Source organism: Lynx rufus, unplaced genomic scaffold, assembly GCF_022079265.1.
Source record: "Lynx rufus isolate CCGP_SWC_20201006 ecotype Redwood Valley unplaced genomic scaffold, mLynRuf1.p SCAF_2, whole genome shotgun sequence".
Classification (NCBI taxonomy): domain Eukaryota; kingdom Metazoa; phylum Chordata; class Mammalia; order Carnivora; family Felidae; genus Lynx; species Lynx rufus.
This window is the reverse complement of record NW_025814834.1, coordinates 181,138,222-181,159,867: the sequence shown is the minus strand read 5'-3', so window position 1 is coordinate 181,159,867 and position 21,646 is coordinate 181,138,222. Positions and strand designations below refer to the sequence as shown.

The window sequence follows — 21,646 nt, the reverse complement described above, 5'->3', positions numbered from 1 at the left end:
TTTATATAACAAGTTTGGGGAGGCATTTTTTGCTTTATAAAAGGATTGTAGAATTAGTTTAAATGGTAAACTCCCTGTGAATTTTTTTTTTTAACATTTATTTATTTTTGAGAGACAGAGAGTGAGCAAGGGAGGGGCAGAGAGAGAGGGAGACACAGAATCCAAAGCAGGCTCCAGGCTCTGAGCTATCAGCACAGAGCCCAATGCAGGGCTCGAATCCACGAACTGTGAGATTGTGACCTGAGCCAAAGTTGGATGCTCAACTGACTGAGCCATCCAGGTGCCCCAACCCCCTCTGAATTTTGAATGTGATCGTGTAAAACTTTTCCAGGCTCAGTTGCTTTGTGAAGCAGAGTAAATCCATAGTTATGTTTCCAATTAAACAAGTTTTCATTGGTGGCACTATGTACCAACACCAAATTAGATTTTGTGAGTTAGTTAATTCATAAACTTAAGATACTTTTAAGCTAGTGTATGCCGGAATATGCTGAACTAATCTTTATAGTCCTGTTGGAGGTACAGTTAACTAGTTATAGTGAAGATATAACTAAGTGGTTACTTTGGTACTTTGATTTAGTGCTTACCTAACATTAGAAATTTGTATTGCTCTTTAGTTGTTTTATGGTAGTATTTTTAAGTATAATTGTAAAAAAATTGTTTAAAAGAGATGTAAAGGGGGCGCCTGGGTGGTTTAATGGGTTAAGCATCCGACTTCTGCCCAGATCATGATCTCACGGTTCGTGGGTTTGAGCCCTGTGTCAGGCTCTGTGCTGACAGCTTGGAGCCTGGAGCCTTCTCCAGATTCTCTGTCTCCCTGTCTCTCTGCCCCTCCCTTGCTTGTGCTCTGTCTCTGTCTCTCTCTGTCTCAAAAAATAAACATTAGGGGCGCCTGGGTGGCGCAGTCGGTTAAGCGTCCGACTTCAGCCAGGTCACGATCTCGCGGTCCGTGAGTTCGAGCCCCGCGTCAGGCTCTGGGCTGATGGCTCGGAGCCTGGAGCCTGTTTCCGATTCTGTGTCTCCCTCTCTCTCTGCCCCTCCCCTGTTCATGCTCTGTCTCTCTCTGTCCCAAAAATAAATAAACGTTGAAAAAAAAAATTAAAAAAAAAAAACATTAAAAAAAATTTTTTTAAAGAGATGTAAAGGCATTAGAAATGGGGAAAAAGTTTCACCTGTTTTACTCAGAATTGTTGAATACTAAATTGGGAATGAATGGGCCTATTTTGAGTGAATTATGTTTGTTGAATGAGTGGCATGCCAGGGAGAGGAAGCTGGGGCTATTCACTTAGACATTTATCTCATACCTTCTAGGTTCTAGGCATCGATTAAGTTCTGTAAGATAGGGTGGGAATAATAGTAATACAATGATAATCAAACCCACTGTTTGGCAAGAAAATGAGATGTAACAATTGTAATAACTAGTGAAATAGCAATAGCCATAAATTGAATAGAATATAATAAATTGTACCTGAGTATAGAAGCTGGATTGGGAAAGAATCCACAAAGGAAGTGTGTGAGCATGAAGGAGGAAAACATTATGCTTTGTTTAGTTGCTTATTTTTGTAGGGGCTATGTATTATTACTAAAGCAGGTGTGTGTGTGTGTGTGTGTGTGTGTGTGTGTGTGTGTGTGTGTGTGTAGTGTGTATAGAGGGGACTGAGCTGATGCTAGGAGACATGCCTGAAAGTATGGTCTAAAGGGCACAGGGTTAGCTTAGGCTCAGAGGAAATGATTGTGCATCTCCTGCAGTATTTAAGGTAGAAGCAAGGAAGGGTCATGAATATTGTGCCAGATGTTATGCTAAGTGATTTGTTTTAACTCAGTACTTGTAATGATCCTATGAAAGTAATAGCTTAGGGAACTTGCCGCTTAGCCAAAGTCACACTTCTATCAAGTTGGCAGGGCAGAAATTCAAAATCTTATCTCGTTCACTCTACAGCCCATGGTATATCATTAAACTGTACTGTTTATAGGATAATGTAAATTACATATCTCTGGGTATGCTTACTTAATGTAATTTTTTCCTAGAAATAGTACTTCCTTTTCTTTTTTAAAAAGCACATATATGATTGAGAGATTGAAATAATTTTGTACATTTTATTATTAAAAAAATTTTTTTTAATGTTTTTTTGAGATTGTGGCAGGGGGGGAGGGGCAGAGAGAGAAGGAGACACAGAATCTGAAGCAGGCTCCAGGCTACAAGCTGTCAGCACAGAGCCTTACTCTGGGCTTGAATTCATGAACTGCAAGATCATGACCTGAGCCTAAGTCGGGTGTTCAACCAACTGAGCCACTCAGGTGCCACAAATTTTGTATGTTTTATTCTTTATTTTTTAATTTTTTGAAAATGTTTATTTATTTTGAAGGAGTGAGGCAGAGTGTGAGTGGGGGAGGGGCAGGGAGGGAGGGAGACACAGAATCTGAAGCAGGTTCCAGGCTCTGAGCTGTTAGCACAGAGCCCGATGTGAGGCTCGAACCCATGAGCCAGGAGATAATGAACCGAGCTGACACTTAACCAATTGAGTCACCCAGGCACCCCTGAATTTTTTACATTTTAATAATGATTTCATGTGTCTATAACCTTAGAAGTCTAACTGGAGGCTATTTTGAGCTGTTCTTAATTTAAATTACTTTGAAATCTATGTAGCCATCCTTTCAGAAGATGTTTTTTATGTGGTACACTGAAGTTCAGATAAAGTAATAAAATATATCTCGTGTGTAACAATTAAGAGGCTCTGCTAGATTGTGTTAACCTCTTTTTGAGAAGCAGTTGTACATTAAGCTGATTTAAGACTTGACATTCAGCTCATAATTCTCAGTGTCCTCAGAATAACCTTTTCCTAAGGATTTAAGAAATGGACAGAACAGACAGACAACTCTGTAAGTTAAGAATTGAGAATGCAGGTCATTATTGTCACACCACTCTGATTTTGGGACTTTTTGTTTGTTTCCTAATACTCATTTCACAACCAATTTCAGATCCCATGTTTTATAACAATTTTTGCAAGATTCTGTAATTCTCAGATGAAAGAAAAACTTTCCTTTCCCCCTGCAGGCTGATAGATCAGAAGGTTTATTTAAAAATAAAATTTAGTAGCATCCCTCAGTGATTATTGACCTGTCCACAAAGCATTTTAAAGCAACGTGAGGGTGCCTGGGTGGTTCAGTTGCTAAGCATTTGACTTCAGCTCTGGTCATGATTTCATGGTTTGGGAGTTTGAGTTCCATGGTGGGTGAGCTTGAGCCATGCTTTGGGTGAGCTCACTCTGGTGAGCACGAGCCCCGCTTTGGGTTAGCCCTGCTTCTCTCTCTCACTCCCCACCCCCACCCCTGTGCCCTCGCTCACTTGTGCCCTATCTCTCTCAAAAAAAAAAAAAAGCAACTTGAGGTTGAAATTACATTATTTTCTATTTAACAGTTAATGGAGTCTTCATTGATAACTTCCTGATGAACTGCTGAAATTATAATCACATAGTGTGATTTATATGTAAAGTGAAGTCCTTTTGTTTTTAACTAGGAGGAAGATAACATAATATGTATTTTTCATTAGTCTGCTGGGCTTTTGTCATTTTCCCTAAAGTGGTCATTGGGAGAGTGTGTGGGGGGTGAGTAGTGGTGGTTGTTAGTGGGTTTGGAGTGAAAGAGATGATAAGTATCTCTGTGGATACAGGTGTCCCTCTCATTAAGTGAGCCTACCTAAACAAGTTATATTCTGAAATAGTTTGTGCATTTAATTTTGGCAGTGTAAATTCTTTCTGATACACCTATGTGACCCTTTAAGAAACTTACTTCTGTGAGAAAAGGAGAACTGTTTCTGGTTTTGTTAATTTAGTAATTTTCTCTACAAGGTCCTTTATTCTGCAGTCAGCTTCTTTTGGTTGCTTAACCACAGCCTAGATTTCCTCTTAGCAGGGGCTTATTATGAATGTGCTGATAATATATCCCTCACTGTTTTGTTATCAAAACAGGTGGGGGTTAGGCTCTGTTCCTTGACTTCCTGGGAGCAGCAGTCAATGCCAAGATAAATATCTAAGTGTTAAGCAGATATGAAGATGGTAGCATAAAGGACAGAGGTTCTTTTCCTTTGAGACAGGCTTAACAGACTTAGTAACAGACTAAAAGCTGTGAAATTTAATTTGTACTACGGCAGCTAATTTAACAGCTTTATTTTAGTTTGCTCAACAATGTAACCAAAATAATAGAAGCTTCAGATTACTTGCTGTTAAGACATAATATATATGGTTACAGGCTTTATTTATTGAAACTTAAAATGGCTGTCTGCATGTATGTACAGCCTTCCTATCATTCAACAAATGTTTTTGAATCTTTACTGTATTATTAGATTATTCTCTTAGAATTTATAGGCTAACAGGGATGATGAACTTCAAATAAGTAATTTCAGTTAATTATTATTTACATATTTGGTATATTTTTAATATTCCTTTTTATTAATTTTATCCTGATTGCATACATGTGAGGTATTCTGGGTGAGAGACAGATTTCATAAGCATAAGAGTATTGGCTTCCTTCTGCCCTAGTCCAAGCCCTTACCCCTAGGGCAGTGTCATAAGAGCCACATCAATTGTCCTACACATATAGCCAAGTAGATGTATGTGAGAGATGAGGAAAAATGAGTTTTCTCTACTTTTGAAGGGTAAAGAGGCAACTGTCCCTCTGCCCTCCTGAAAAGATTGCCTTTGAAAGATAAGAAGCCTAAATCCTAACTTCAGCCCTTTACTTGCATATCTAACTTGATATACAAGTAAAATCTTTCCTGGAGCCAGATAGACTTGTGGGTCTCTGTTTTTACAGACTAGAGACCTTTTTCAGTTCTGAGGCTTCATTTTCTTTCTTTCTTTCTTTTGTTCTTTCTTTCTTTCTTTCTTTCTTTCTTTCTTTCTTTCTTTCATGTAAATATCTAGGGAGATACTTGGTACCCTCTTCCTGGTGCCTTGGGGGCTTAGCCTAGGGACCTACTCCAGGCTTTGACCTTTTAACTGTCTATGGGAAATAGAAGAAGTTTTATTATTCTTTCAGATGGTGAAAACAACAAATCTAATTCATAAGGCAGGTAGAAATGTTGGCGAACTCTTGGGCTTTTTACAGCGACACTGAGAAATCCAGGGAAGTTTTTTCTCCACAGTACTATGAAGGAAAATAAGAATATTATGTGAGAATATTATGTAATCTAGTCTAGGGCTTCAGGTAAAGGTTGCCTTCTTAGGGAACTGAGGGATGAATAGGAATTATCCAGTTAATGAAGTGAAACTAGATCAGTGAAAGCACTTCAGGCAATGGGAACAATCTATATAAAAGTCCTAAGGCAGGAAGGCACTTGGCTGGTTCAGGTAATGAAAGGTCAGTGTGGCTGGGGTGCAGGGATGATGGAGACTTTAGAGGTAGGCTGGGGCCAGGGCAAACAGTCTCTGTAGGAGGATAAGTTACGAAATTTGGATTTTATCTTAAGAGCAGTGTAGAGCCTTGAAATTTTTTTTTCTTATTTATTTTGTTTATTTTTTTAAGTTTATTTATTATTTATCTTGAGAGAGAGAGAGAGAGTGCACAGTGAGTTGGGGAGGGTCAGAGAAAGAAGGTGAGAGAGAATCCCAAGCAGACTTCACACTGTCAGCATGGAGCCCAATGTGGGGCTTGAGCCCAGGAACTATGAGATCATGACCTGACCCAAAATCAAGAGTCAGAGGCTTAACCGACTGAGCCACCCAGGTGCCTCTTGTTTATTTTGGTTTTAATCAAGGTAGTGACCTGCTCAGATTTATATTTTGAAAAGATTCCTCTGGCTACTGTATGGAGAAAGATTAGAGCAGAGGAAGAGTAGATAAAGAGAGAGGAGTTAGAAGGTGATACAGCATAGGGGACGGATTATGGAGGTCTCAATTAGGGTGGTTACAGTGGAGATGATATTAAACAGAAGCATTTGAGAGATTTTTAGGAGACAGAAGTAGGGCGGTGGACTTTGGATGGATGAAAGATAGGATTTGAGAAAGAAAATCGTGAGTTGGTTTCAGACATGTTGGGTTTGAAATGCCTGTGAGAAAGCCAAGTGGAAATGTGCTGAGGGAGAGTGTGTGGTGGGAGAATGGAGACAATTTGAAATAGCCCTTGCTGAGAATGGGAGAGCAAGCCTACTAATGAATCCTTTCCTGCTCTTCCTTCTGCCTGAAACTTTCCCCCCAGATTCTTCACTTGAATGGCTTTTCTCATTCAAATCTCAGTGTAGATATGAACCCTCTAACAGTCTTCCCAAACAATCCGCGTTAAAGTAGAACCCCACTTTCCCACAACAGCTTTCTGATTATTACCCTGCCTTATTTTCTTAGCTTATCACCAGCTGAGATTATTTTGTTAATTTGGTTTTCTTAGGAGAAGTATCCAAATCCTTTACTCATTTAAAAAAAAAAACACATTTTTTTTTAACGTTTATTTATTATTGAGAGAGCATGAGCATGGGAGGGACAGAGAGAAGAGGAGATATAGAATCTGAAGCAGATTCCAGGCTCTGAGCTGTCAGTACAGAGCCCCTCACAGGGCTCGAACTTACAAACTGCAAGATCACAACCTGAGCTGAAGTTGGATGCTTTACCGACTGAGCCACCCAGGTGCCGCCCCCTTTACTCATTTTTAAGTTGGGTTATATTTATTGTTGAATTTTAAGTTTTTTTATATATTCTAGATACTAGTTCCTTACCAGATGTATGATTTGTAAATATTTTCTTCCACTTTGTGGTTTGTTTTTTCACTTTCTTTTTTTTTTTTTTTTAACGTTTATTTATTTTTTTGAGACAGAGAGAGACAGAGCATGAACAGGGGAGGGTCAGAGAGAGGGAGACACAGAATCGGAAGCAGGCTCCAGGCTCTGAGCTGTCAGCACAGAGCCTGACGCGGGGCTCGAACCCACGGACCGCGAGATCATGACCTGAGCCGAAGTCGGCCGCCCAACCGACTGAGCCACCCAGGCGCCCCTCACTTTCTTGATAGTGTCCTTTGAAAAGCATGAGTGTTTTTATTTTTAATTTTTGTTTAATGTTTATTTTTGAGAGAGAGAGAGAGAGACAGAATGTGAGAAGAGGAGGGGCAGAGAGAGAGAGGGAGACACAGAATCCGAAGCAGGCTTCAGGCTCTGAGCTGTCAGCACAGAGCCCAAGGCGGGGCTCCAACTCACAAACTGTGAGATCATGACCTGAGCCAAAGTCAGACGCTTAACTGACTGAGCCACCCAGGCACCCCGCATAAGTTTTTTTTTTAAGTTTGATGTTCAATTTGTTTTTCTTTTGTTGCTTGTGTCTTTGGTGTCATAACTAAGAAACCATTGTGTAATCCAAGGTCACAAAGAATTATACCTATGTTTTCTTCTAAAAGTTTCATAGTTTTAGCTTATTATTAATAAGTATAATGGTTTTATATGGTATAGGGTAGGGGTCCATCTTTATTCTTTTGCATAGGGGTATATCCATTTGTCTCAGTATTCTTTGTTAGAAAAATTATTCTTTCCCCCATTAGATGATCTTGGCATCCTTGTCAAAAATCAGTTGACCATAGCTGTGTGAGTTTATTTCTACACTTTCAATTCTATTTCATTGTTCTAATTACTGTCTTTGTTACTCTAGTTTTTTATTGTTCTGAGATTGAGAAGTATGAGTTCTCCAACTTTGTTGTTGTTCTGTTGAAGATTGTTTTGACCATTCTGGGATCAGTTTATCAATTTCTGCAAAAAAGACGGCTGGGATTTTGATAAGGGATTATGTGAAATCTGTCAATCTGGGGAGTATTGCCATTGTAACAATTTTAAGTCTTCCATTCCGTGAACATGAGATGTCTTTCCATTTATTTAGTTAGGTCTTTAATTTCTTTCAACAATACTTTGTAGTTTCTTTCTGTAGTTTGTAAGCCTTGTATTTCTAAAAATTAAATTTGTTACTAAGTATTTTAATTCTTTTTGATATTATAAATGGATTTTTAAAATGTTTATTTTTTGAGAGAGAGAGAGAGAGAGCATATGAGTGGAAGAGGGGCAGAGAGAGAGGGAGACAGAGGATCCAAGGCAGGTTCTGCTCTGTCAGTGAAAAGCCTGGTGCAGGGACTCAAACTCACAAACTGTGAGATCATGAACTGAGCTGAAGTCAGATGCTTAACCTACTGAGCCACCCAGGCACACCTGGAATTGTTTGTTTGTTTGTTTGTTTTTCATTTTTAGATATTTTGTTCCAAGAGTATAGAAACACAATTGGTTTTATATATTGGTCTTGTGGTCTGAAAATTTGCTGAACTCATTTATTATCTCCAATAGTTTTTTGGTGGATTTCTTAGGATTTTCTGTATATAGGTTCTGTCACCTTCCAATAGTTTTATTTCTTCCTTACCAATCTGGATGTCTTTTATTTCTTTTTCTTATCTAATTTTCCCAGCTAGAACCTGCAGTACAGTGTTGAATAGAAGTGATGAGAGAGGACATCCTTGTCTTGTTCCTGTTCTTAGGTGTAAAGCTTTTAGTCCATTACTGGTAATTATTACATTAGCTGTGGGTTTTCATAGATGCCCTTTATGAGGTTGAAGAAGTAACTTTTCATTCCTAGAGTGTGGGGTGGTTTTATCATGAAAGAATGTTGGATTTTGGCAAGTGCTTTTCCTGTTTTTGAGATGATCATGTGACTTTTGTTCTTTATTTTATTAATACAGCATATTATGATTTTTATATGTTGACCCAACCTTGCATTCCTGGAATGAATCCCACTTGGTCACTGTCTTAGTATGTTTGGGTTACTACAACAAAAATACCATGGACTGGTTAGATTATAAACAACAGAAATTTTTTCTCACAGTTCTGGAGGCTGGGAAGTCCAAGATCAAGGCAGTGGTAGATTCAGTGTCTGATGAGGACCTGCTTCTTAGATGACCATTGTTTTTCACTGTAACCTCACATTGTGGAAGGGCAAGGGAGCTCTTCTAGGCTTTTTTTTTTTTTTTTTTTTTTAATAAGGGCACTAATCCCATTCATGAGGGCTATTCCAAAGGTTCTGCTTCCTGATACCATCGTCATGAGGGTTAGGATTTCAACATATGAATTTGAAGGGTGGAGACACAAATTTAGACCATAATAGTTTTGCTGTATAATCCTTTTTGCATGTTGCTGGGATTCGTTTGCTAGTATTTTGGCTAAGGATTTTTGCATCTTTATTCACAGTAGGTGTTGGTCTTTTTTTGTGACAGCTTTGTCTGGTTTTGGTATCAGAATAACACTAGACTCATAGAAAAAGTTGGAAAGTGTTCATTCTGAAATTTTGGAAGGGTATGAAAGGTTGTTAGTTCCTTAAACATTTGATAGAATTTTTCAGTGAAGCCACCTGTGGCCAAGGCTTTTCTTTGTGATAAGTGTTTTGATTACTAGTTCAATCTCTTGTTATATAGGTCTATTCAGATTTTTTTGTCTTCTTTAGTCAGACTCCTTTTTGTTTCTGTAAGGTTGTTAGTAATGTCTCCTCTTTTATTCCTGATTTTAATAATGTTAATCCTCTTTTTTTCTTGGTTAGTAAAGCTAAATTGTCCCATTTTGTTGATCTTTTCAAGGAACCAGTGTTTGGTTTCATTGATTTTTCTCTGTGGTTTTTCTATTTTATAATTTCACTTATTTCTGCTGTGACCTTTATTATTTCCTTTCTTCTGCTTGCTTTAGATTTATTTGCTCTACTTTGTGTTATTACTTAAGGTAAAAAGTTAGGTTCTTGATTTCAGATCTTTCTTTTTTAATGTAGACTTTTACAGTTATAAATTTCTCACTAAGAACTGCTTTCACTATCTCCTATAAGTATTCGTATGTTGTTTTCATTTTCACATCGCAAATATTTTCTAATCTCCCTTCTGATTTTTTTCTTTGACCCATTCATTATTTAGAAGAGTATCATTTAATTTCCACATAGTTGTGAATTTCCCAATGTCATTGAGCTCTGCTTTTAACACATCATGATCAAAGAACATGCTTTGTATTGTTTCCATCCTTTTAAATTTATTGAGGCTTGTTTTATGGCCTACCATGTGGTCTGTCCTGGAGAATGTTCCGTGTGCGCTTGAGAAAAATGGGTTTTTAAGCATTTCTTTCTTTTTTTTTTCTTTTTTAAAGTTTATTTATTTATTTTTTTTTAGTAACCTCTACACCCAACATGAGCTCAAACTCATGACCCCAAGATCAAGAGTCACATGCTATTCTGACTGAGCCAGCCAGGAGCCCTGTAAGCAGTTTTCTTTTAAAAGCACAATGTAGGGACGCCTGGCTGGCTCAATTGGTTAAGCGTCTGACTCTTTCTTTCTTTCTTTCTTTTTTTTTTTTTTTTTAATGCTTATTTATTTTTGAGAGAGAGAGAGACAGAGTGTTGAGTGGAGGAGAGGCAGAGAAAGAGGGAGACAGGAGCAGAAGCAGGCTCCGGGCTCTGGGCTCCGGACTCTGAGCTGTCAGCACAGAGACTGACATGGGGCTCGAACTCATGAGCCATGAGATCATGTCCTGAGCCAAAATCGGACGTTCAACCGACTGAGCCACCCAGGTGCCCCTAAGCATCTGACTCTTACTTCACCTCAGGTCACTGTCCTAAGATCGAGCTTCCCATGGGGCTCTGCACTGGCCATGGAGCTTACTTGGTATTCTCTCTCCTTCTGCCCCTAACCCACTCATGCTTGCTTTTTCTCTCACATGTAAAAATAAAGGCATTATGTGTTACAGACATTGCTTCCATTCATAGCCCACTGGACATTATATAGATAAATAGCCTGTATCTACCTGAAAGGGAGGCTGGAAGTGTAATATCCAACAGGAAAGTCATGTGTTCAGTTAAAACTTGGGGTGGAAGGTTTTATTACTGAAAGGAAGAAGAGGAGAATGGATGGATATTGGGGAATATCTCTTTTTCAGTCTTGTCTTTTTCCCCGTTCCTCTGCACTCTGTGCTTGGGTCTGTAAGTCTACTCTCTTATGAATAGTTTGTGTGTAGAGTTTTCTGTAACTGTGCCTTTGCTGGTGTTGTTTCCTTGGATTGGAATGCCCTTTTCTTCCTACCTCTCCTCTCTTTTTATTAGAATCTTTTTTTTTTTTTTTTTTTTTTTTAAGTCCCAGATTGAAACCTGAAACCTTCAGTATTGCCTTCCCTAATCTTTTTTCATGGCAGGGAGCCTTCTGTAGCTCACATCACTTTGTGCCTGTATTCATGTAATTTATTTTTTATTGTATTGCAATTATTTACATGCTAATCTTTTTTTTTTTGGACATTTTAAGTTTTTATTTATTTTTAATGTTTATTTTTGAGAGAGGGAGAGAGAGGAAAGGAAGGAGGGAAGGAAGGAGGGGCAGAGAGAGAGGGGACAGAGGATCCGAAGCAGGCTCTGTGCTGACAACAGAGATCCTGATGTGGGGCTCAAACCCACAAACCGTGAGATCATGACCTCAGCCAAAGTTAGACACTTAACCAGCTGAGACACCCAGGTTCCCCTTTTTTGGACATTTTTAAAGAGTCTAGGCCAATTATTTTGTAGGATGTTTCACATTCTGGATTTGTCTGATTGTTTCTAGTTACATTTGTTTTAATTATTTTCACTTATTTCTTTCAATGTTTACTAATTCATAACCCTAACAGTGATACCATCATTGGGGCCTGTCTTACTCTTTTCCTGTTTACTATAATTATATTTTTTAAAGTGGGAGAGTAATTGAGGATGAATGTGTTGGTTCTTACCTTGAGTTGTATTCTATTTCTCACTGAGTATTTTCAAACCTAATTATTATTTTTGTGTTTGTCTTGACACTTTTGAAAATAAGTCTAGGGTATGGTAAAGGTTTTTGTTTAGGGAATGTTTTTGTTAACTGTGTTTTTGCTAACTGTATTATTAGCAAAGAACTCTTACACCTGTGCCTGGTATTGAATTTTTTTAATAAAATATATGAGTCTTTCTTGTATTTTAAGTAGAATAAAAGAAGACTGTCTTCTATACTTTAATAATCATTTTTGAACGTGAATTCCTATGGCTCAGTACTTTTTTTTTTGAAGAGTCAACTTTGATTTATCATTGTGATATTGTTACATTCATAAGTTTAGAATCAATGAAAAAATAGACTATGTTCATAGAAAGTACTGTAGACAATGAAAGGGATAAAGCAGATCTTTATGTACAGACATGCAGATATCCCCAAGAAATATTTATTTTTTCCAGCTTTATTGAGGTATAATTGATTATAATATTGTATAAGTTTAAGGTGTACAGTGTGATGATTTGATATATGTATATATTGCAAAATGATAACTACAGTAAGGTTAGTTAACATAATCTATCACCTCACATAGTTAACCTTTGTGTGTGTGTGTGGGGGGGTGAGGACTTTTAAGATCTGCTTTATTAGTAACTTTTAAGTATGCAATATAGTATTGTTAACTATAGTAACCATGTTGTATGTTAAATCCTGTATAGTTATCTTATAGCTGGAAGTTTGCCTGTGGCTCAGTACATTGGATGTGGGGCATCTGTGGCTTAAAGTGGAACAGTTTTCTTTAAAACATAATTTTATGATATTGTCTTGTTTTACTTCTCTCTCGCATAGGGGAGTACAGAAAAATTTCAGTTGTGGAGGTGTTAAATCTTCTTAAAACTTTGATTATTTGAGGTTTCACTTTATTGCGCATGACTAAATTTAATTTTAGGAATATTTACTGAATATCAACACAAGGCTTATTATGCAGAATATAGCCTTTGCTCAGCTCAGTCTAGTAAGGGAGACTTAAAAGGTAAGCAGTATTTCATTAGTAAATATTTTTTGAGCATCTAATGTGTGCCAGACACTGTTCTGGAACATAAATCAGATACAATTCCTACTGTCTAAGGAATATGCAGTCTTGTGGGTGACTTAGACAAGTAAACTAGCCATTATAGCACAGGGTGCATGCGATGACAGGGGAATATATGGAAGACTCTGAGAACCAGGATAGGAATCCAAATCAGAGGTAAGGAAAAGTGCTTGATGAGTGACAGAAAGGCAGAAAATCAGGGTCAAGTATATTCCAAACTGAGGAACACTGGATGAGATATCTCAGAGGCAAATCTGAGGTATGCCCAAATGTGAATCATTTGGGGAATTGAAAAGAGATAAAGCAATGTTTCTAAAAATGTGGTCCTCTATCTGCCTGAGTTATCATCTGGGAGTGAATCTTAAACCTTTGGGTGATTCTTAGCCTTCTAGGTGTTTTTCAAACTCATAAAATATGAGAAACACTGAGTGAGAGTCAAGGGGCATGAGGAGGAATGAAAATTATAGTGTAATATATGCTACATTAAAGGCACACATAAAGTTCTATGGTTAGGTTTATTTGTATAGACTATAAAAGGTTTTCATTTTATTTTTTTATAGTTGGCATTCAATATTATATTAGTTTCAGGTGTACAACATAGTGATTCAACATTTATATACATTACTCACTGCTTACCACAAGTATAGTTACCATCTGTCACCATACAAAGTTATTATGACATTACTGACTATGTTCTCTATGCTGTGCTTTTCATCCCCATGATTTACTTTATAACTGGAAGTTTATACCTCTTAATCCTTTTCACCTATTTTGCCCATCCCCCTACCTCTTCCCCTGTGGCAACCACTAGTTCTCTGTATTTATGAGTCTGTTTCTGTTTGTGTTTTTTTATATTTTATGTATAGATGAAGTTGTATGGTATTTATCTTTCTCTGTCTGACTTATTTCACTTAGCATAATACCCCATAGGCCAACCCATGTTGTCACAAATGGCAAGATTTTATTCTTTGTTATGACTGAGTAATATGCCATTGTGTGTGCGTGTGTGTGTGCGTGTGCGTGTACGCACATACACGCACACACACACACACACTATATCTTCTTTACCTATTCATCTATTGATATATACTTAGGCTGCTTCAATTTCTTGGGAGTTGTACATAATGCCGTAAACATAGGGGTGCATGTATCTTTCAAATCAGTGTTTTTGTTTTCTTTGGATAAATACCCAGAAGTGGGATTACTGGATCGTATGGTATTTGTATTTTTAGTTTTTTGAGGAACCTCCAATACTGTTTTCTATAGTGGGTGCACCAGTTTACATTTCTACCAATGGTGCACCAGCATCCTCACTACCACTTTAAAACATATTCATTTGAAACTAATTCCTATCCTTAATGATTTTGGGGGTTGCAGGGGGATAGGGAGAAGGGAGGGATATTACTACTATAATTTTTTTCTCTTTATCCCCAGATGATTCTATAAACAGTCTATTAATCTTTTATTCATTGGATGTTTTTGTTTTTCTTTTAGTCCAAGGACAAAATGATGAGAGGCTCTCGCAGAGGATGTGTGAGACTCAGAGTGAGTATGTTTTCATTTTATGGAAACCAATTTTGATGAAAAAAAAATTTGATGGATCATGGAAGTTAAATTTAGTTTAGTTTTCTCACTAATTGTTGGGACAGGCAACTAAAGCTCAGAGAGAAAAAAATGAGTGCCAGAACCAGGAGTAGAACTCAGTTTTTTGCTCATTGATTTAATGTTGTATTCATGACTAATGCAGCAACTGATTTTTTTTTCTTTTTTTTTTTTAAATTTTTTTTTTTCAACGTTTATTTATTTTTGGGACAGAGAGAGACAGAGCATGAACGGGGGAGGGGCAGAGAGAGAGGGAGACACAGAATCGGAAACAGGCTCTGAGCCATCAGCCCAGAGCCCGACGCGGGGCTCGAACTCACGGAGTGCGAGATCGTGACCTGACTGAAGTCGGACGCTTAACCGACTGCGCCACCCAGGCGCCCTGATTTTTTTTTTCTTTAACCTCTATTTTTATAGTCAGAGACAAGAAATTAAATGAATTGTAGTATTGGTAGTAGAGCAAAGAGTAGAAATAACTCTGAAAATCCCCACTTATAGTTGCTTTTTTTTTTTTTTCCTATTCAACACTATTTAATAAGGGTCTAAGTAGCAGTGACATCCAGTAGAAATATAATGTGAGCCATATATATAACTTAAAATTTTGTTGTAGCCACATCTAAAAAGGAAAAACAAATAGGTGAAGTTAATTTTAATAATATATTTTGTTTGGGCCAGTATATCCAGAATGTTATTATTTCAACATGTAATCAATAAAAATTATTAATGAGATGTTTTACATTTTTTTTTCATATTAAGTCTTCAAAATCTAGTGTGTCCTTTACACATATGGCATATCTCAGTTCAGACTAGTTGCATATCAGGTGCCCAGTAACCCCATATGGCTAGTGGCTACCTTACTGGAGTTTCCATCATTATCCAAATTGCTAAAGGCAAGAAAGAGTACTTGGTTGGGGATATAATTTCTAGTACTCCATTACATCTAAAGATGAGCCTACCTTTATCATAACTGGGTAAATCAGCTTCTAGTAGTCTTTTCTTCCTCAGACTCCTGTTGCTTTCTCTCTGCCATCTTTTTTCTGCATGTTTACTTTTGAAGATGTGAATATATTTGGTAAACATATTGTTGTCTTTATTAGCAGTAGCTAATTGGCAGAAATGGGAAATAACTAAAGAAACCAAATTCTTTTTTTTCCCTTCAATTTATTGAAACTAAAGGAAAACAAAAACAGTGAACTTTTCTCCTACTCCACCCCCAGCTTCTGGCAACTACCAGTCTGTTCATTGTATCTGTGAACTTGGTGTGTGGTTTGTTGTTGTTGTTGTTGTTGTTTTAGAATTCTACATGTAAGAGAGATCAGACAGTATTTGTTTTTCTTTGTCTGACTTGTTTCACATGTCATAACAGCCTCATGGTCACTTCATGTTGCAAATGACTGGATTTCATTCATTTTTATGGTTGAATAATGCTCCAGTGTGTGTGTGTGTGTGTGTGTGTGTGTGTGTGTGTGTGTGTGTACACATACAGATATATAAAGAAATATATATAACACAATTTCTTTATCTATTCATCCACCAGTGGATACTTAACTAATTTTCATATCTTTGCTGTTATATATAATGCTGCCGTGAACATGGGGTGCATATATCTTTTTAAATAGTGTTTTCATGGTCTTCAGATAAATACATAGAAGTATAATTGCTGGGTCATATGGTAGTTCTCATTAATTTTGGAGAAACCTCATACTTTTTTTCTGTAGCGGCTGCACCAATTTACATTTCTACCAACATTACATGAGAGTTATGTTTTCTCCACATCTTCACCAACACTTATTATTTCTTGTCCCCCTTTTTTTTTTAGTTGCTTCATAAAAACAATTATGAAATTTCCCTTCATTTTCTTTCTTATTGAGGTAAAATTGGTTTATAGCATTATATTACTTTCAGGTATACAATATAATAATTTGATATTTGTATACACTACAAAATGATTACAGTAATCTTGTTACCATCTATGACCATGCAGTTGACTTCCTTCACCCATTTTGTACCTTCCAACCCTCTTCCCCTCTGATGACCTGTTCTCTGTAGCCATGAGTTTTGTTTTGTTTGTTCATTTGCTTTCTTTGAATAAATACCCAGAAGTTGAATAGCTGGATCATATATATGATAGTTCTATTTAATTTTTTGAGGAACCACTGTACTATTTTCCACAGTGGCTGCACCAATTTACATCCCCACTAACAGTGTACAAGGTTTCCTTTTCTCCATGTTCTCTACAACACTTGTTATTTCTTGTCTTTTTGATAAGTCGTTTTAATAGGTATGAGGTGCTATCTCATGTTTTTTATTTGTATTTCCCTGATAATCAGTGATGTTGAACATCTTCTCATGTGCCTGTTGGCCACCTTATGTCTTCTTTGGAATAATGTGTCTAAATGGGCACATCCTCTGCCCATTTTTAAATTGGGTTGTTTGGGTTTTTTTGCTATTGAGTGTATGAGTTCTTTATACATTGTGGATTTTAACCTCTTATTGGTAGGTGACTTGCAAATATTTTTTCCCGTTGAAAAAGTTGCATTCTCATTTTGTTGATGATTTCCTTTGCAAGGCAGAATTTTAGTTTGATGTCATCCCACTTGTTTATTTTTGCTCTTGTTGCCTTTGCTTTTGGAGTCAGAACAATGTCAAGGAACTTACCACTTATGTTTTCCTCAAGTTTTATGGTTTCAGGTCTTATGTTCAAGTCTTTAATCAATTTGAGTTAATTTTTGTGTGCAGTATAAGAAAATGGTCCACTTTCATTCTTCTGCATTTCATTGTCCAGTTTTCCCAGCACCATTTATTAAAGAGACTTTTCTTTTCTCATTGTATGTTCTTGGCTCCTTTGTCATAAATTAACTGACCATAGATGTGTGGGTTTATTTCTGGGCTCTCTATTCTGTTCCATTGATCGATGTGTCTGAAAAATGCTCACAGGTTAAGGGTTCAGTTCTGCAAGCCCGCCCTCCACCCTTTACTTCAAATACTAATTGCAAGCCCCAGGCTATTACCTGTGTTTTGACGGACCAGCTACAGATTGGAGGTTCCAACAGCCTCCTCCTTAATTAATTTAAGATTAATTTTCTAGAGCAACTCAGAACTCAGGGAAACATGTTTACCAGTTTACTAAAGGATATGAATCAGCAGCCAGATAAAGAGATATAAGACAAGATAAGGATAAAGGGTATGGGGCTTCTACGTCCTCTTCAGGCATGCCACTGCCCCCCATCTCCATGTGTTCACTAACCTGGAAGCTCTCTGAACCCAGTCCTTTTGGGTTTTTATGGAAGCTTCAGTGCATAGTCATGATTGACTAAGTCTTTGGCCATTGGCTGATTCAGCCTCCAACCTCTCTCCTCTCCATGGTTGGAGGTGGGGTCGACTACAAGTTCCAACTGTTTAATCACATGATTGGTCCTCCTGCCAACAAGCCCGCATCCTTATGTGGGTTCTAAAATTTGCCTTGTTAACAAAAGACACTGCACACTCTCAATACCTAGGAAAATCCAAAGGTTTTGGGAGCTGTAAGTCAGAAACTATAGAAGAAGATAAATATATATGAGAAATATATTTTGGTCTTCTGAATAACCAAATATATATTTCTTATAAATTTCTTATAAATCACTTGCAACATTGTGATTTATGAGAAATATGTATTTGGTTATACAGAAGACCAAAATATATTTCTCATAAATCACAATGTTGCAAGTTGATTTCTAGTTTCATATGATTGTGTTCAGAGAAGATGCTTTATATGATGTCAGTCTTCTTAAATGTATTGAGACTTGTTTTGTGGCCTAATGGGATCTATCCTGGAGAATGTTGCATGTGCACTTAAGGAGAATGTGTATTTTGCTGCTTTTGAATGGAATGTTCTGTTATTTATCTGTTAAGTCCATTTGGCCAAATGTGTCTTTTAAGGCCAGTGTTTCTGTATTGATTTTTCTGTCTGGTTGATCTATCCATTAATGAAAATATATTGAAGTCCCCTACTATTATTGTATTGTTATCAATTTCTTCCTTTAGGTTTGTTAATATTTGTTTTACATATTTTGGTTCTTCTATGTTGGGTGCAAAAATATTTACAAATGTTATATCCTATTTTGGATTGACCCATTTATCATTATGTAATACCTTTCTTTGTCTTTTATTACAGTCTTTGTTTTAAAGTCTATTTTGTCTGATATAAGGATAGCTAAACAAGTTTTCTTTTGATTTTCATTTGTACAGAATATCTTTTTCTGTCCCTTCAGTTTCAGTCTGCATGTGTCCTTTGATCTGAAGTGAGTCTCTTTCAGGTGACATATAAAGGAGTCTAGTTGTTGTTTTTGTGTGTGTGTGTTTTTTAGCCCATTCTGCCACTCTTTGTCTTTTGATTGGGAATTTAGTTCATTTACATTTAAAGTAATCATTGATAAGTATGTATTTATAGCCATTTTGTTATTTGTTTTCTGGTTGTTTTTGTAGTTCCTCTCTGTTCTTTTCTGTTGCTCTCTACCCTTGTGGTTTCATGTCTTTCTTTAGTATTATGTTTAGATTACTTTTTCATTATAGGTTTTTGCTTTGCAGTTGGCCATGGGGTTCACAAATAACAGTCTTTATATATAACAGCATATTTTAAGTCAATAACAACTTATAAAAACTCTACATTTTTGTTACCCTTCCACCATGTTTTATGTTTTTGATGTCATACTTTACATCGTTTTATTTTGTGTATCCCTTAACTAATTATTGCAGTTATAGTTGGTTTTACTGTTTTTGTCTTTTAACCTTTATACTAGCTTTATAAATGGTTAGTCTCTCACCTTTACTATATATTAGCCTTACTAGTGAGTTTTTTACTTCCATATGTTTTCTTGTTATTAGATGGTGCCTTTTCTTTTCAGCTTAAAGATGTCACTTTAACATTAATTAAAAGGCCAGTTTGTTTATTTATTTATTTGTTTATTTATTTAAATATGAAATTTATTGTCAAATTGGTTTCTATATAACATCCAGTGCTCATCCCAACAGGTGCCCTCCTCAATGGTCATCACCCACTTTCCCCTCCCTCCCACCCCCCATCAACCCTCAGTTTATTCTCAGTTTTTAAGAGTCTCTTATGGTTTCGCTCCCTCCCTCTCTTTCTTTTTTTTCCCTTTCCCCTCCCCCATGGTCTTCTGTTAAGTTTCTCAGGCTCCACATAAGAGTGAAAATGGTATCGGTCTTTCTCTGTATGACTTATTTCACTTAGCATAACACTCTCCAGTTCCATCCACATTGCTACAAAAGGCCGTATTTCATTCTTTCTCATTGTAAAAGGCCAGTTTAATGGTGACGAACTCCTTTATCATGTACTTGCCTGGAAAATTCTCTTTCTTCTGAACTTTTGAATGATAACTTGGCTGAGTACAGTATTCTTGATTGGAAGTTTTTTCTTTCAGCACTTTGAATATAACATTCACTCCCTTCTGACCTATGAAGTTTTTGCTAAAAACTCTTACATGAGTTCTCTTGTATATCACAAGTCTCTTTTTAAGAGTCTCTCTTTGGCGTGCCTGGGTGGCTCAGTTGGTTGTGTCTGACTTTGGGTCATGTCATGATCTCGTGGTTTGTGAGTTGGAGCCCCACATTGGGCTCTGTGCTGACAGCTCAAGAGCCTGGAGTCTGCCTCAGATTCTTTGTTTCCCTCTCTCTCTGCCCCTTCCCCTGCTTGCACTCTGTCTCTCTCAAAAATAAATAAACATTAAAAAAAATTTAAAAAAAAGATTCTCTCTGTAACTTCTGATATTTTATTAATTTATTTTTAAAAGTTTATTTATTCTGGGGTGCCTGGGTGGCTCAGTTGGTTGAGCGTCCGACTTTGGCTCAGGCCATGGTCTCGCGGCTTGTAAGTTTGAGCCCCGCGTCAGGCTCTGTGCTGACAGCTCAGATCCTGGAGCCTGCTTCGGATTCTGTGTCTCCCTCTCTCTCTGCCCCTCCCCCACTCACACTCTATCTCTCTCTCCTTCAAAAATAAATAAATATCAAAAAATTTTTTTAAAAATAAATAAAAGTTTATTTATTCTGAGAGAACATGCGTGTAAGCAGGGGAGGGGCAGAGAGGAAGAGAGAATCCCAAGCAGGCTCCACCTCAGCAGCGTGAAGTCTGATGCAGGGCTTGAACCCACACACTGTGAGATCATGACCTGAGCTGAAACCAAGAGTTGGACACTTAACCAACTGAACCACCCAGGTGCCCTGACATTTTAGTTATAGTGTGTCTTGATATGGATATCTTTGGGTTCATCTTATTGGTAACTCTCTGTACTTCCTGGACCTGTATGTCTGTTTCTTTCCCCAGGTTAGGGAAATTTTTAACCACTATTTCTTCAAATAAGACTCTTGTCCCTTTCTCTCACTCTTCTGGGAGCCCTGTGATGCAAATGTTAGTTTATTTGATGTCTCATATGTCCCTTAAACTGTCTTCCCTTTTTTTTCATCCTTTTGCTGTTCTGCTTGGGTGAGTTCCACTGCTTTGTCTTCAAGTTGACTGATGTTTTCTTCTGCTTCATCTAATCTGCTGTTGAACCCCTTGAGTGTTTTTTTTTTTTTTTTTAAGTAGGCTCTATGTCTAGTATGGAGTACAATGTGGGGCTTGAACTCATGACCCTGAGATCAAGACCTGAGCTGAGATCAAGAGTTGGACACTTAACCGACTGGGCCACTGAAACACACCTCAAGTATTTTTCAGTTCAATTAGTGTATTCAGTTCTGTGACTTCTATTTTGTACTTTTTCATATTTTCTATTTCTCTAAGTTCCCCCTATGTTTATCCATTCTTCTCTCCAGTTTGGTGAGCATCCTTATGACTATTTTTTTTTTTTAATGTTTACTTTTGAGAGAGAGAGAGAGAGAGAGAGAGAGAGAGAGAAACGGTGTGAGCAGGAGAGGGGCAGAGAGAGGGAGATACAGAATCTGAAGTAGGCTCCAGGCTCTGAGCTGTCAGCACAGAGCCTGATGTGGGGCTCAAACTCACGAGCTGTGAGAACATGACCTGATCTCAAGTCAGGTGCTTAACCGACTAAGCCTCCCAGGTTCCCCACATCCTTATGACTATTAAGTTGAACTCTTAGGTAAATTACTTGTCTCTGTTTCAAGGTTTTTTTTTTTGAGGTTTTATCTTGGTCTTTCATTTGGAACATACTCTGTTTTTTTCATTTTGCTTGACTCTCACCCACCTCTCCCAGT

At 37.3% G+C, this 21,646-nt stretch overlaps 1 protein-coding gene across 4 annotated transcripts in view; it reads left to right on the top strand.

Moving 5' to 3' along the window:
* Positions 1-21,646, top strand: part of OSBPL9 (oxysterol binding protein like 9) — a 192,990-nt gene that overhangs the window by 28,105 nt on the left and 143,239 nt on the right. For all 4 annotated transcript variants that reach the window (XM_047082436.1, XM_047082437.1, XM_047082435.1 and 1 more), the window contains exon 2: positions 14,330-14,380. In XM_047082436.1, the coding sequence (XP_046938392.1) occupies positions 14,330-14,380 (51 nt within the window). The remainder of the gene's footprint in view (positions 1-14,329; positions 14,381-21,646) is intronic.